Consider the following 17,292-nt stretch of genomic DNA (forward strand, 5'->3'; position numbering starts at 1 on the left):
CCTGCCTGGCCAGATGATAAGTACGCCTGGCCTGTGTGGGTGGTGAGTGGTCCCATGGAGGGGCTGAAGACAATGCAGATGTGTGTGAGAGAGTGAGTGGTGATATCCCTTGCACTGGCAGTGAGTGAGGGTCCTGTGGGTGTGTGATGGGTTTGTGAGTGTGTGAGTTGGGAGTGATGAGAAGAGTGACTTACCCTGGCAGAACAGAGGAGATCATTCATCCCTTTCCGGCACTGGGTGGCTGTCCTCCTCTGCAGGGTGTTCGCTCTGACCACTTCTACCATCGCCTCCCAAGCCAGGTTGGTGACGTTGTTACCCATCCTGCGGCCAGATCAGGGGTAGAGCACAACCTGGCAGGGCCTCCATGGCATCCAGCAGTCACTCGAGGGACCCGTAGTTGAAGCAGGGTCTGCAGTCCTTTTGCCTTTCCTGGCCATGTCTCCCAGGCAGCAGTGGTGAGCTGGTGGCGATGAGCACTTTCCTGGCTGTTGCCTTTTAAAGATGGTGGCCAGCGTGATGCAACAGCGGGGTGATGGTGAGCGGGCAAATGAGAACCCACCTGCCATAGAAACGGTGTGTTTCACAGGAGTGAATATATAATGAGGCAGGCTTGGGAAGATAGGGCAAGAAAACCCACCATTTTCATTGGCGGGTAGGACTTCATTTTACCCGCCCACTACCACACTTCATGCAATTCTGGGAAAATTCCTCCCGATGTGGACCCTTGCATAGAAGATGGAAGAGTCCATCCATGTCATGAGTAACATGATATCTCAGGCACTCGCGCTCATGATCACCAATGGTCTGCACACTGATGGAACAGTCTGAGGGGCACAGAACTGAGCATCAAATCCAGGGCCAGCCCCCAGAGACATTTTTTGTCAACTTAACCTCAGTATAGCATGATTTCTTTGACATTGGAGCCTTGGTTACAAGAAATGCATAACTGCAAAAATGATCCAAGAACAGCAAAACTTTGCAATATAGAATATAATCACCCGACTTTTTTTTATTAAGAGTAACCTTACAGTACTCTTATATGGAACAAGATTAATGCTGTTATTTCTACAAATATCTCAGCCTTCATTTTTTTTAGTGTGATGCCCATGTCTTTGCAGGGAAAAGGACTATATTCTATGTTGGGGTTTTGGTCCCTTTAAGAACTAGGTTTTTCTAGGAGATAGGCTTCTGGTAAAGCACCTGGGTTCTAGTAAATGATCATGTGACCAGGTAGCCCAGGGGCTAAACAATAGAAAAAGGATCAACAAGAAGTTAATTATCGGGGTGAGTAGGTTGTACGTATGGTTCTGTTTTAAGCAGGTATTTTTTTTGAGCTTAGAACAATCTGGCTGCAAAACAAGGAGCACCTCTTTCCAGCAGAGATCATTTGAAATTCAGTATGCTGGTTAAAAGAGTTTAAAGCTCTTATTAATTGAAGGACTCCTGACAGTGAGATGAACTTCTAGGGATAGCCAAGCTCAGAAGAGAGAAAGAGAGATGGTTTTAGAAGCAAGACTCCAGAGTTAAAGAATACTAGAGCCAGGAGAGTTCTGACCTGAGGTGGATATGCTTAAGACGTCATTGACGCCTGTGTTGAACTAGAAGTCTACAACCATGAGCTGGTTGGAGGAGATTTGAAGGAAAAACCTTGGCAGGACTAAGCGGAAGGTCCAGGAATCTTAACCCTTATACAAACCTTAGAAGAATATTCAGACCAAATGGATAATCTTGCAATTTCTGATAAGTATCCGACTTGAGGTTTTGGGGATATAAGTTAAATGGGTATGGAAGGAAAGTTTGGTTAAGAAGTTTGATTTAAAGTATTGTGTTCATTGTACTTTTGATATCTTTAATACAGCGGACCATTTAAAATTGGGAGTATTTATTTGTATTGTTCTTTGATTTTTGTGCAGTAAAGTTCTTTTGATTTAAACTGTGAAACCTGAGGCTTCATTCTTTTAGGAAATACCTGGGTTTTCAAATTCTTAAAAAAAGCAAGTTACTGGTGATTAATGAACAAATGACAATCAAAATGTTGGACGCATGAGTGGAGGAGTGTCGGGGAGATGTCTGCAGGCACCAGAGGCGCCATTATCAGTGAAAGCAACAAAAAGGTCCATCCCCACCGTGTAATTGGATTGGCCCCCACATGGTTGTGGTTGACTGGCCCTTTTCCACCCGCTCTGGAATCCTGCCAACCTCCAAATCCATTGGTGGGACCCATGTCTTCTGGACTACATTCCACCCATTGGGTCTCTGATTAATTTTATTGCAAGGTTTCAAAACTGGTGGAAGCATTCTTCAATCTTAGAACCCATGGGCTAAGGAAGGAGATGAGTGAGTGAAAAAAACACATCTATGAAATAGGAAGGAAACCAGCTGGAAGTTGTTGTTCATGGGCATTGGATCCTCTACAGAAAAGAGTGACCAAACTGATAGCTAATTTAAGGCATTTGAGCTATGAGGAGTGGTTGAAGAAATTGGACTTCAGGTGTGAATGGAACATGCTACTGTTTGCACTCAAGTGTAGCTTGTGGATTTGTGATGGAAAGTACATACAAAAACACAAGCAAACTGATAGTTAAATGAGCATGAAAGATCTGTGTAGAAGAGATCAGTTTTACAAATTTCTGATTTATTTTCCCCTCTACTCATAACAAACTCATAACAACATGCAAAATACATTACAGCAATAACCATAACTTGCAATTTAACTTTCTGAAAGTTTACTAATCTAACATATTATTGCTTTGCGTGTGGTTATTCCTTGTGACAGCCATTTTAATGCCAACAACTCAAAAATTACAAACAGTTCTCATGTTTCTGAAGTACTGTTAATCATTAAGGTTACATACGCTCAACAGAATCAAAAATGGGATTGGCAACAGAAAGTGATCACAATTGAGAATTGTGATGCACGGAAAATACTGACATCTCTGATTAAGGTACTTGTCTCTTCATGGTCCTGAAGGAAAGAAAGTTGCTTTGTATTTAGTTTCAATGGGTCTTGATGTTGTGTGCGTGGTGAGTTTTAGATCCAAGTAGCAGCAGGTGCTAAGTGGTCACTTCCGCAAACCAGTTCTTGTTATGAGGTAACAGGGATTAACACTGTTGTGTGCATTTCATTTAAATCTGGATTATATATGCAATAATCGGCCTGCAAAGCTAATTTCCCACATTGTTTTAGTTCAATTTCATAGGATGTACAACACAGAAATAGACCGTTCATCTGAAACGGTCTCTGCTGGTATTTATGCTCCATAAATTGCTCCCACTCCTCTTCATCTAAACCTATCCTCACAACCTTCTAACCCTTTCTCCTGCATGTTTTTATCTAAATTTTTCTTAAATGGATCTATGCTATTTGCCTTAACTACTTCTTGTGGTAACAAGTTCCACATTTCAAACAGTCTCTTAAGTTGTTTCTCCTGAATTCTCCATTGGATTTACTAATGACTGTCTTTAATTTATTGCCCCTAGTTTTGTTCTCCCCCAGAAGTGGAAATATCAAGGAAATAGTGTTACAACCAACAATAGGTAATAGTATTTTTAAATAAAAGCTTTGTTTACAGTATGGCTCCCACCTTGTTCTGAAATAACAATGCAGCCTAGGGCCAGACGTGTTTACTCGTTTTCACTGACAAAAAACATTTTATCTGACAAATGATCTAATTTCTGCCAATGGTTACTTTAAATATTTAACTATATTCACTGCCATCCAAAACAATCTAGATGGAGAAACTAATTTGCTGATTGCAATGCCTAATGTCCACAACACAGGCGATAGGCTCCATTGACTTATATTCACTTTACCCTTTACCAAATATATTTTACACTTCCAAGCAGTGCTGAAATTGCATCCAATATGTACATAAATTTACAGAAGAGTGCACTATATGCTTTCATGGATATGCAACAAATTCAGATCACACACGTACAATGTTAAGTAACTGACATTTCAATGCATATAAATTGGTTTAGTAAAATGGAGATTAAGTACATCAAAATCAAAGTCAAAGGCAATAGTTGCAATCTGAACAGGGTGTTATCAGAAACTAAATTATTGATGATCACATCATCTAGCGCTCATTTGTTCTAAACTTTTCTATCACCAGGAGATGTTTTTTAAAAATATCTATTCATTTCAATAAGAGTTTTATTTTGATGAAATATAAAGTGTGATCCATTTATGGTTAGCTCATTTAAGAAGCATCTAATGCAAATGGTATAGTTTATTTATGGACAGTACACTAAGGGATGGAAGTAAAGTGTCTAAAAGGAATTTTCATGGGAACTCAAAACGGTAAAAAATACTTTTAAGTTGAAACATACATATACTGCATTCATCTGTAAGAGGAAAAACAATTTTTACTTGTTCATATAACTGAGCAATGTAATGACAAAGCATTAAGTGCAGTGGTTAAACATTCCAGTATTAAATAACTTTAAATGTTTGTATTTGTCCATGTGCATTGATGGTCAGTGTTTTATGAATATTTCATTACATACCAAAGTATAGAAAAATCTTGCATACCTGTTTTAGAAAATATATTTAAAAAAAAAAGAGGTACTTGGTCCAAAAGTCTGTTTTCAATATAATTTAGTGTCCAGTTACTTAACAGCATCTGCACTTGACAGACTAGTATAGAAAATCAAGCATTAAAAGAAAATTTGGAACATATAAATCCAGAGCATTATTTGAGATCAGTATAAAATTATGGTCATAAACTCCAGAAATAGGATGCATTATAATAGCACATTTTCAAAGCAAGTTTTCTCTCAAGGCATGTTATAGTGACATGTGACATGTAGAATCATCCCAGTGTCACTGCATACTCAAAGCTTTCTTCAGTTGATAATTTAAAGGTAATCAGGTCTCAGTCTTGATTCGTGGTGTCTGCATGGTTCGAGAGGTTTTCACACTGTATTTTGAATCCCAGTCATCACTTGAAGTTTGTGTCTTTCCTTCTGTGGTACTGCCTTCAGATTTATTTCTCTTCTGTTTATAACAGAATTTTTAAAAAGCGTATGTTATTCATTCACTTAATAAGAAACAATTTTTATACTACAAAAATAGAAAATTCTGCAGGGGAAGAATTGTATACCATTGCAATCTGTAATCTCATGGAGCAGAATATCCCTCAAAGTACCATTACTGTCAACCCAGGACAGTGACCCTGGTTCAATGAGGAGTGTAGCAGGGCATGGCAGGAGCAGCACTAGGCAGACCTAAACATGAGGTGTCAACCTGGTGAAACGACAACACAGGGCAACGTTCATGCTAAACAAGAAGCAGCATGCTATAGACAGAGCTAAGTGATTCCACAGCCAACGAATCAGATCAAAGCTCTGCAGTCCTGTTGCACCCTGGTGTGAATGGGCAATTAAACAACTAACAGGAGGGAAAGGCTCCAAACACCCACATCCTCAGTGGCACAGCCCAGCAGGTATTTGCAAATGGCAAGGCTGAAGCGTTTGCAACCATATTCAGCCAGAAGTGCCAAGTGGATGATCTATCTTGACCTCTTCCTGAGATCCGCGCCATCACAGATGCCAGTCTTCAGCTTATTCAACACATTCCACATGATGACAAGAAACAGCTGACAGCACTGAATGCAGCAAAGGCTATGGGCCCTGACAATATCCCAGTTGTATTGCTGAAGACTTATTCTCCAGTACTACCTATTCCAATACAGCTACAGCACTGGCATCTACCCGATAGAGTGCAACCTTGTCCAGGCATGTCCTGTCCACAGAAAACAGGACAAATCCAGTCCAGACAAATACCAATGCCACTCTAAAATATATTATGCTGATTTGAGATAAATATATTACCATGTTGGGAGTATTCTATAAACCATCAAGGAAAAAAATATGAAGTTATAACTATGCAAACTTTAGTTATCCTAAAGTAGACTGGAATAAAACAAAATAAGGAGAAGTTGATCGAACTCTACAAACAACAAATGGGCTGTTTTATAGGTACAGGTAGAATACAAATCAAAGAGGTAATATTAAATCGACACAAATCATTGGTTATGCTGCAGTTAGAATATTTGCCCAAAATTGGCCAATCCAGCAAAAAGATCAAGGCAATTTAAGCGCAACTTATGTCCTTAACTTAAAATCATACAACACAGAAATATATCATGCCTATTGTTCCTGTGCTGACTTTTTGAAAGAGCTATCCAATTAGTCCCACTCCTCTGCTCTTTTCTCACAGTTCTGTATACAAAGGAAGACTTGCATTTATATATTGGATTTCATGACCACTGAACATCCCAGACACCAATTAAGTAGACTGGCAATGTAGCCATTGTTGTAATCTTGGGAAACAAAGAAGCCAATTTGCACACAGCAAGATCCCACAAATAGCAATGTGACAATGACCAGTTCATCTGTTTTAAATGTTCTTGCTTGAGAAATTAATATTCTCCAGAAAACTGGGGAGAACTCCCCTGCTCTTCTTCAAATTGGTGCCATCAGATTAATGTCTAGTGCAAAAGACTGCATCTCCAACAGTGTTGCATTCCCCCAGTACTTGACTGAGGTGTCAACATAGATGTTGTGATCATGTCTTGAACCTGCAACCCTTTGACTTGGAGGCAAGGGTGTTACTATTGTACCATGGCTAACATCTAGCATATAGGCAGGTGCACATGGTTAGCATGGAAGATGTAAGTATTGGGGACTGTATTGGCTGCAGCACCCTGCCCAGATGCATAAACAGTGGGTTCTCCAGTTCTCCAAGTGTGGAGAAACAGTTGGTTGCAAGGTAAAAGTATTAGGCTACTATAACTTTTCCAAGAGATTCTTTACTTCCATTTTTTGTGGTCTATGAGTGCCCTTAGATCTTCAACATGCATGCACACTTGTGCAGCGAACCAGTGTATTTGCATTTATATTTGCATTTTCAAAAAGTATTCGATAAGTTGCCACACAAGAGGGTATTACACAAAACTAGGACTCAAGGCTTTGGGATAATATATTAGCAAGGATCAAGGATTGGTCAATGGACAGAAAACAGAGAGTAGGAATAAATAGGACATATTTGGGTTGGCAGCCTACAGATAGCTGGGTGACACAAGGAGAAGTACTTGGCCCCCTGCTATTTACAATCTATATTAGTGACTGGGATGAGGGGACTGAGTGTAATGTATCCATGCTTCTGAAGTTAGGTGGGAAAGAATGCGGAAGTGGTGAGGAGATGCAAAGAGAATTTTTAAAAATTCATTCATGGGGTGTGGGCTTCGCCGGCTGGGCCAGCATTTATTGCCCATCCCTAGTTGCCCTTGAGAAGGTGGTGATGAGCTGCCTTCTTGAACCGCTGCAGTCCATGTGGTGTAGGCACACCCACAGTGCTGTTAGGGAGGGAGTCCAAGGGTTTTGACCCTGTGACAGTGAAGCCACGGTGATATATTTCCAAGTCAGGATGGTGAGTGGTTTGAGGGGGAACGCCCAGGTGGTGGTGTTCCCATGTGTCTGCTTCCCTTGTCCTACTAGATGGTAGCAGTTTTGAAGGTGCAATCTAAGGAGCCTAAGTGAGTTTCTGCAGTGCATCTTGTAGATGTTATACATTGCTGCCACTGTTCATCGGTGATGGAGAGAGTGAATGTTTGTGGATGTGGTGCCAATCAATTGGGCTGCTTTGTCCTGGATGGTGTCAAGCTTCTTGAGTGCTGTTAGAGCTGCACTCATCCAGGCAAATGCAGGATGCAGAAGAATTATAGATGGGTTAGGTAAGTTTGCAAAAACATGGCAGATGCAATACAATGTGGCCAAGTGTTAAGTTATCCATTTTGATAGGAAGAATAAAAAAGCAGAATTTTGGTTGAATAGTCAGAGGCTGGGATATATTTGTACTCAGAAGGACCTGTGTGTCCTTGTACATGAATCACAGAAAGTTAACATTCAGGTACAGCAAGCAATTAGGCAGGCAAATGGTACGTTGCCTTTTGTTACAAAGGGATTGGAGTATAAGAGTAAAGAAGCCTTACTATAATGATACAATACATTGGCAAGGCCACACCCAAAGGATTGTGTGTAATACTTACCCAAGGAAGGATATATTTGCCTTAGAGGGAGTGCAACAAAGGCTCATTAGACTGGTTCCTGAGATGAGGGGATTGTCTGGTAAGGAGGGATTGAGTAGACTAAGCTTTTATTTTCTGGTTTTTGAAGAAGGAGAGGTGGTCTCATTAAAAACTTGTAAAATTCTTAAGGGGCTCGACAGGGTGGATGATGATAAAATGTTTCCTGTTGCTGGGGAATCGAGAACATGGGTTCATAGTCTCCGAATAAGGAGTCAGCCAATTAAGACTGGGATGAAGAAAAATTTCTTCACTTTGGAACTCTCTACTTAGAAAACCACGGATGCTCAGTCATTGAACATATTCAAGACAGAGAGCAATAGATTTTTTTGGGTACAAAGGAAATTATGGGATATGGAGATACTGTAGAAAGAAGATCAGCCATGATCTTGTTGAATGATGGAGCACAATTGAGGAGCCACATAGCCTTCTCCAGCTCCCATTTCTTACATTGGGTGCCAAAGCAATTTGTACTGATTTTAGAGTTACTGCACAAACCAGTTGCTTCCAGACATTTGTGGATTAGTAGGGATCCTCGTTGGAATAAAGCATAACTTGGAGAATGAACAAAGAGCACACAGAAGAGGATATGCTACTGGAAGGAGGAGGTGCAGAAGGGGAAAAAGGGGTCACAGTCAGAGGCCATATCAATCCAGCACATTCAGGGAGCAATTTTCCTACCTGAATCTCAATGAGGAACATTGTGTGAGACATTTGCACTTCAGAAAGGATGTCATCAGTGAAATCTACCACCTTCTGTGAGCACAACAGTAACTCAGAGCAGAGCAAGGACTGCACTGCCAGCAGCTTTGAAGGTGACCGTGGTGATAAACTAGTGTGTGTCTGGCTCCTGCCAGGTTGGAGTTGGACATATTTGCAACATCTCTCAGTTAGGAATGAAGGCACTGAGGCTCTGCTAATTACAACGTTAATTATATTTCATTCTCTCTTGTCAGGAGCATGCAGACTGCACATGCAATTTTGCTAGGATTGTAGTCACCCGATGGTGCAGGGTACATGGACTGTACAGCAACAGAGAGGGAAACCACTCCCTCAATTTCCAGTTGCCGTGTGACCGTACGCAACCAGAAAATCAGATGAATGCTCAGTACCCAAGCAGCAGTCAAGATGCCTTCATTCTGTAGTAGTCCATTCTGCTTGATGCATTTGAGTCATTGCAACAAACCAAAAAATGGCTACTGGGTGACCAGGGCTGTTCATTAATGCCATGGCTCATGACTCTGGTACACAGCCCACACACACACATGCACAGAATGCATTAAATGGAAGCCATGCTATGACACAAAATGTGATAGGACAGCTAACTGCCATGTGGAAGCAATGTTTCCACTGTCTGGACCATTCTGGAGGACCCTCAGCAGAATGGATGTCAACATTCATGATGTTCTGCTGCATGTCACCATCACGAAGGAACAGACCTTGTCACCGACTATACTGAGAAGCAGGAAAAAAGAGAAGGAACAGAAAGGGAGGATGCAACTTAGAAAGCCCCTTCCTGTCAGGCTGCCTGTGAAAAAATTTGTCTAAGTGCAATACCAGTAACCACAATCCCAATTCTCCATTCGCCAGCAAACCCTCAGCACCTTCCCTTATTCACTGACCATCACAGATTCACAGTACAAAATTACAGCTCACTAGAAAATAAACATTCCAAAGTAAATTTATAAATGAAATCATATCATATTCCATAGAAAAGTCATTTTTCACTACTGTGTATCCCCTTAGTGCCTATCTCCCATGTACCTTTACCTATCCTGGTGCTCTTACACAGTGCTACCCCAGTGGCTGACTTTCAGTGGAGGCGACTGTGGCTGGCTATGGAGGATGATCTATAGCAGGTTCTAGAACAACCAGCTACAGAGTGGCCCATGGGCAGCAGTAGGCTGGGCTTGCTCACTGACAAGATCAGCAAGGGCAGTGGTGGATTGGAAGGGGTGGGAGGATAAATGCTGTCTTCCTGAGGGAGGGCAACAGGTTTGTGCTCCATGGAGTCACTGCCACATCCCCCGGAGCATTACCACAGCAATCCTAGGAATCTGCTCACAGTATGGAACCTTTTCAAGCTGGGACATACCCCGGCCTTCTCTCCAACAATAATTATACTTGGGTGGAAAATTCTGGAGTTTGTGCCCAAGATCCCAATTTGTGCCCCCGACAGGTGGGACAATTTCCAATATTGACTCTTTACTCCAATGCTGACACCTAGTTGCTTTGTTAATATGGTTTTAATGGTTTGATAAAACTTACTTGATTTAATGTTGAAGATGATCCGTGACGGTCCTGTGCATCTGAAGCATGGGTTACAGGCAGTGGCGGCACAAGATCAGTCCTGGCACTGAAAACAAATGGATATATCGGCATTATTTCATCTCATATTTTGAAGCATTGAAATTCCCATTAAGTTTGCTATTGACCAACACTCAAATTAGCTTTGTTACTGTCATAAAAATTATTAATACTTTATTGTATATGAAATCACGCACTATTTACAATCAGCATGCTAACCAGTGTATTACGTGAAATGCCTGAACCAAAGAATCCAAGACAATAAAACTGAGCCAGAAATTTGATAGTTTGCATTCAGCATGAGTGATCCTAGATAAGTAATCTAAGCTTAAAGTTACTGTGGCACCATTAGCAGATGGACACTTAACATATACATATGTCTGCTACTTTAACTGAGTCATTACAAAGAAATTAGTATTATAGATAGGGGAGGAGAGATAAAACTGAAATCCCTCATTCCCCTCCCTTCTGTCCATAATCAGTGTGGTTTATTTTTGAAAAGATACATGTATGTGTTTCTAAACCCCCGTTAGAGTGCAGTCAATTTGAAAGAACCGGCAGCAGACTTCTGTGGGTTTAAACAAAGAGGATTATCTATTCACACACTTACCCCAAAAGATCTAAATGCTAGATCTTTCACACACCACACGCTCAAGAAAGATACAATTAAAGAAGATAGTGCACTTCTACAAGTATTAAACCAAAAGAATAGTTAACTGTTCATGTGTTTGAGCTAGTCCAATGAAGAAGGAACCTTTTTCCCACTCTTGAATTATAGTTCTGATAGGTTTAGGTAGCTGTGGTCATATATCAGGATTACCACAGGATTCCTTCAATGAGAAGAATGATCAGCAGGTCATGGAGTCAGGCACTCACTGATGTTATCAGGAGGTCCAATTTCTTTACAGGTGAACTCAGAGGTTTGGAACCAGGCTGGAAGACTTTTAAAAAGACTTTTAAGCCTCTTGGTTCTTAAAAGGCAAAGGTGGCACAGCCTTTCTCTGCAACTGTTGTCTTGTCAGTGTTATTCTGCAGACTGCCCCCATGTCTCTTCTGAGTTTTGGGGCAAAAGGATTTTGGTATCAGAGAACCGGTTTCAGTACATGGTCAAGGGCCATTAATATATAATAGGAAGGTAAATCCTATTTAGGTAAGATAAAAAGTCCACACTTAACTTGTGGCTAACTGATCGCAGCAGCGTTCCATTGTTACATTGCAAATCTGGAGCGTAGAGTCTAGGGGCAGGATTTTCTGGTCGTCGGGCCGGTGTGTTGGAAACACCTAAGAGTGGCCGGGAAATGGACCGCCGCCCGTAATTGGCTCCCGACCATGATTTCACGCTGGGCAAGTAATGACCAGCCAGCATGAAACGTGCACTGAAAGGCTCAGTGCTGCTGGATGGGGGTAGGAAGAGAGCGAGCGCTGAAGTGTGCGTGGGCATGGGGGAGCACACAGAGAGCTGCCTCAGGGAGCTGAAGAATTTTAAACCATGAAATAAAGATTTGGAAATGCAAGAAAAAATGTCCGGACATCTGACACCCTCACATGAACATATAGATCAAAAAATTCCGTCAAAACATTTTTTTAAAATTAATATCGGAAACTGCATCCTGCCCGTGGATGAGGTTTCCTTAAAATTCCAAAGGCTGCCTGGCCGATTCACCCACCTGCCAACCGTTACCCTTGGCCGGGCAGTGAAAAATCACACTTAATTAATATTTTAATGGCCTTAATAGGTCTCCTAATTGTCAGCGGGTATGCTGCCGACTCTCGCGTGCCAAAATATTGCGCGTGTGCGCAATGAGGTTGGGACGCTCACCCGACATCACTGTGCGCTATTTTACACCCAATCGGATTGGGCACACACCCGCCCACGGGATATAAAATTCTGCCATAGGAGTCCATTGACTCTGTGTTTTGGAGCAGACTTTGAACAATAGTTGGCATGAATTCTAGAAAGGAGTGCTGTCTCGGCATGTCCATCCACGGGGGTGGGACATCCCCCACCCAGTATGATTCAATTCAGAATTTTCCAGAATAGTCTGGGTTGAAGTTGCAAAGGTCACCTGACCCCATTGTCAGCCTTCTTAACGGTTCATCAGTGTCCATTTTTAAATAAATAAAGGTGGTTCCAGAAGCTTCCATACGAGCATAGCCCATGTTTAAAGTTATGAACATGACAATGCCTTTCACTGGGCATGACAGTTAGAATGTCCATCAAAATAATGAACAGGGGAATGTCATTGGAATGCATTTTTTTAAATCTAGGCTATGGTTCTGGGAGCTTGTGCGGTGGACTGAAGAAGATATTAACATTTTACTTCTGGGACCTGGATTCAAAACCAGCAATGATTGATGGAATAAGAGTTTCCTCTCCCTATTGCCTGTTAGTATTCTTGTGTTAAATGTTTTTAAGCAGTCTTAATTCATTCCTAGTGGGCACAGGCTCATGGCACAAAACTAGGCATAATTCATATTAATTAGCATTAAATTAGCAATTGCTTAGAGGGGTCACTGGCTGCTGTAGGAAATGATAAAATGTGAAGCTGATGTTTCAAGGTGTACTGTTCTGGTGCTGAAGCTGATTATATTGTTGAGGTATAATACAAGGATCTTTATTCTGCATCCAACTGTATCAAACCTAGAGTTACTTACTGCTGGCAGGATAGTTGTCCCTAAAGTAAATATTCCACTCCCCACTAACATCCATCATCTTTAAAATAAAACTCTCAAAGATTCACACAACCTAAAGGAGCGTGTGGGTTTGGATGCAGGAGGGGGCTGGGGTAGGAAGATTGGCAAAAATACAAATGCATCAGGAAGCCGGTTCTAACCTCCTAATTTCCACCATTAACTAGACTGTTTGCACGCAACCCCCTCAGGAAACAGGGCTGCCAATTAGCATGGGCAATTACTCAATTTGAGCGATAGATATTTCAACACAGCTTTGAATTTAATGTTTCATCTATGGGTTTCCTGGCCTTCTTGAGACTTGCTGTTGAAAGTATGAGGATGACAGAATGACAACTTGAGGGGGCTGATTAAAACTCATAATACTACAATATAAATACTCAGTGCTCACAACTGCTTTCTTGCCTACTAGCGAGAAAGGGTTTGTTCACTATATTTTTACTTGAGAGTTTGCTTTCTACACTTTGGAGGTTTTTTGAATCAATCAGGGTGAGTGGTGTCTTGAACAGTTCTGAAGAGGAGTCATACTGGATTCGAAACGTTAACTCATGTTTCTCCCTCCACAGATGCTGCCTGACCTGCTGAATTTTTACAGCACTTTTTGTTTTTATATTATTTGAGTGGTTCCTTGATTGGACTTTGGATGAGGAACAATCCAATCAGCACCAGCAGTATCCTGCTTGAGAGTCCAGGAGCTGGGCATCAGACAAAACTGACATGCCCCAGGATGAATTAATCACCACTGGGAATCTCTGCTAATGCCCTCCTTCACATGCCTTTGGGGAAACTCTAAAAATTAATCTGGTTCTTTTGGGGGCAAAGACATAAATAGGAAGGGTTTTAAAGCTTTTGAATGTAGTTTTTAAAAAAATTACTAGGAAACTGACTGCTCTATTCTAACATAATCAGCAAAAGGTTCAGTATATTTAAAAGTTGCTTTCAGTGACTTAAAATCGGGTTACTCACAGGTAATGGATTGACGTTGATGAAAAATGCTCATTTTTCTGACAAACCCATTTTCAGCTGTATTAATAAAACTGTGCTAAGTTACCTTTGTTAAATATATCAAGGAGTAATTTTAAAAGGAAATGTTTTAAAAATTTATATTTTAAAATATTGGTTGACTGCAGGTTCATTGCAGATTTTGAGTTTGGTAACTTGCAAATTGTGTTTGAGTGGAACCTCAAAATAAAAGCACTTTTCAAAACCGATGCAATTCTGGCTGCAATTTGAACCCGGATGAATGATTACTCCCAAAGTGAAAACTCTACCCTAAGTTCTTCAGGCTTCAAAAAGTCTTATTGTAACAGGTGGTTTTAGTGCAGGTTTAGAGAAAATTTTCGCATAAAATCTGACTTTGTTGTAAGTGATATTGTTTAAGAGCCAGCATCTTAAAAAAATATCAGCCTCGAAGGAGCTCTCTGTAATAGGGTGCGATTTCATAATTATCTCAAGTTTAGATTTCAAGTTTCAAGTGATTCGTAGAGTGGGCATTCATTAAAACCAGAGACTGTAATTGTGTAACTACTGATAGCAAATATAAAATTGAAGTGTTGCTTTTATTCATTGTGCAGACACAGATATAATTATTATCTGCCTCGCTATCTATTCTATTTCTACAGTACTTTGGTAAGAAAATTGCACAACCTATCTTAATAAATAATTCATAAAATTAAACATTAAATAATTTTAAAAATTACTGCCATAAGGCTGTTAAAAATGTTGGAAAGGAGCTGAAAGAATAGTGACCCCTGCCAAGTGTTTAGTGTACACACAGAGAATTGCCAATTACTATAATGCTGGCTTTATGTTCAGAATCTATTTTCATTTGAATAATCAGCCTCACAGAAAGCATTGTTTCACAGTATCATTACTGTATTTAAAGAACTGGTTCATTAAACTCAGACATAGCATAAATTTTCCTATTGGCTAATTTTGTTCAACAGAGTTTTAACAAAGCATAATTTTCCAGTTAATTTACATTTTAAACATAAAAAGGCCAAAATATATGTCAGGTTATGCTGGAAAATATGTCTGGTCAGACAAGGAGGGAAAATTGGGCAGGAAGCTAATGCGTCTGCTCCCCAGTGGTACTTCCACAGTATGAGGAGAATAATACATCTGCCCACACATAAGTGGCCATATTATAACTGCATGCAAATAAGGAACATACGTTTTACAGTTTATTTTCTATTATTTGAATCCTAGGAACATTGGTGCAAGTAATCACTGTGCCGCCCTGCAAGAGAATGGCTTTAAATTTGAAAAGACTGGTTTTTCATAAGCAGTCGATCAGAATGCGTTAGATTGCAGAACAAGAACTGGCCTATTTAAAATTGGGAATGCATTTAAAAGTTTTTTTTTGAAAAGTTGTTCATGACTGCACACTCACACCATAGAACCTGCCCCCAACACCAGTTTCCAAAATACCTATTTGACTTTGATCCTGGGATATGAGCTGGAGCCAAGAATACAGACAAGGGGTAAGCAGAGCTTCTGCCCGGCATAAAATTTGTTTCTGTTATGCTCCACAGAAATTTCTAGGATAAAGTATTTTTCTCTCATTTTCTCTCCTTATCCCTCCTTTCCTGAATATAGTGAATCATGCTCATGTGCCATTCTAGAAGAAGCAACATTTCCTAGTTCTTCACTCAAAAAATTACATTTCTTTCTGCATGAATGCTAGTGGTCTTTTCAAGAGTGGGAGCCATCACAGCGTTCCTTAAAAACTATCCTGGAAAATCTAAATGTACTGGCCACTTCAGCTTAATTTTTTACATCGAGTAAAAATGTTTTGTAGGAAAAACCAAACCTAAACGTCAAATATATTTTACACAATAGGGAAATAGGTTGACTGATCTGTGCCGACTATTCAATGGGTCTTTGTAGAACAGTTTGCATGAGAAATCTCCAATGATCCCTTTGGATAGAATTCAGATACCCAGCCATACATACTGCTCTAATGTGACATCCAAATGCTAGAACATTATAAATCTCCAAGGCCAGGATTTTATGGCCATTTCTGCCCGGCAGGATATTATGGTCCCGCCAAAATGAATGGAGGTTTAAATGGCTCGCCACATCCACTGGGGGGAGACACCATGGGCAGGGCCATAAAATCCTGGCCCTAATCTTGAATGGTCTAAGGTGTGGTTGTTTTGGAAACCATTTTGAAATAGCTCTAAACAAAATGAATCATTTCCAGTAACTTAAAAGCAAAATACTTCGGATGGTGTAAATAAAAACAGAAATAAAAACAGCATTTCTTTCCAGCGTTTTCTTTTTATTTTACATTTCCAGCGATTGATCCTTTCCTCACCTCATTAAGGCTGTTTTTACCAATTGTTGCATTTGTGGATTCCAAAAATACTTACTTTACTTCTGAAAGGACAGAGCGTTCACCATCAGAACATTGAGAGCGCCGGTATTGTCGAAAGCTTCGAGGAGAATGTGAATGCCTGATGCGTATGGGGTTACCTTGAGTCCTGGTGACACAAAATTTTGAAATCACTAAGAAACAGAAAAATCCACACCAAATGTTAAAAAGGCAAATGATACCAGGAGAAAACTGTGACTTACGTTTATATTACATTTCATGCAATTGATAATCATAAACAAGCTTTCATTAAACAAGACTAACATAACTCCCTTCTCACCCTAATTTTCCACTTTCTCTAGCTCATGCAGGATATAGGCCCATGGGGGCAGCTCTCCAGTGCATCACCCAAGCAGCTAATCTACAAATGTAAGCCTACTTAGTGTTAGCAAGTTGTTCAAATATGAAGACACCATGACAAAGCAGATCCACTCTTCACCCAAAATCCATGCACAAATGTATGTCAGCTCTGGCCCAATGGGTAGCACTCTTGCCTCTGAGGAAGAAATTGTGGGTTCTAATCCAATTCCAGAAACTTAAGTATGACATCTAGGCTGAGACTCCAATGCAATACTGAGGCAGTGATGACATGTTGGCAGTGCCGTCTTTCAGATGAAATGTTAAACCAATGCTTCGTCTGTCTTCTCAGGTGGATGTAAAAGATCCAGTGGCATTATTCTAAGAAGTGTAAGGGAGTTCTCCTCAGTGTTGTGGCCCTCAAACAATATCACTAAATTAGATTATCTAGTCATTATCACATTTGGTTTGGTGGACTTTTCTGTGTGCAAACTGGCTGTTGCATTTCCTACAAGAGTGACAACACTTCAA

At 40.4% G+C, this 17,292-nt stretch overlaps 1 protein-coding gene across 3 annotated transcripts in view; it reads right to left on the minus strand.

The window, feature by feature from the left end:
- Positions 1–2,616: 2,616 nt before the first annotated feature.
- Positions 2,617–17,292, minus strand: part of epb41l4a (erythrocyte membrane protein band 4.1 like 4A) — a 374,673-nt gene continuing 359,997 nt past the window's right edge. For all 3 annotated transcript variants that reach the window (XM_041186876.1, XM_041186875.1, XM_041186874.1), the window contains 3 exons: positions 16,463–16,573; positions 10,359–10,446; positions 2,617–4,999 (listed from right to left, as the gene is read on the minus strand). In XM_041186876.1, the coding sequence (XP_041042810.1) occupies positions 4,871–4,999; positions 10,359–10,446; positions 16,463–16,573 (328 nt within the window). In that variant the 3' untranslated portion in view covers positions 2,617–4,870. The remainder of the gene's footprint in view (positions 5,000–10,358; positions 10,447–16,462; positions 16,574–17,292) is intronic.

Source organism: Carcharodon carcharias, chromosome 4, assembly GCF_017639515.1.
Source record: "Carcharodon carcharias isolate sCarCar2 chromosome 4, sCarCar2.pri, whole genome shotgun sequence".
NCBI lineage: Eukaryota > Metazoa > Chordata > Chondrichthyes > Lamniformes > Lamnidae > Carcharodon > Carcharodon carcharias.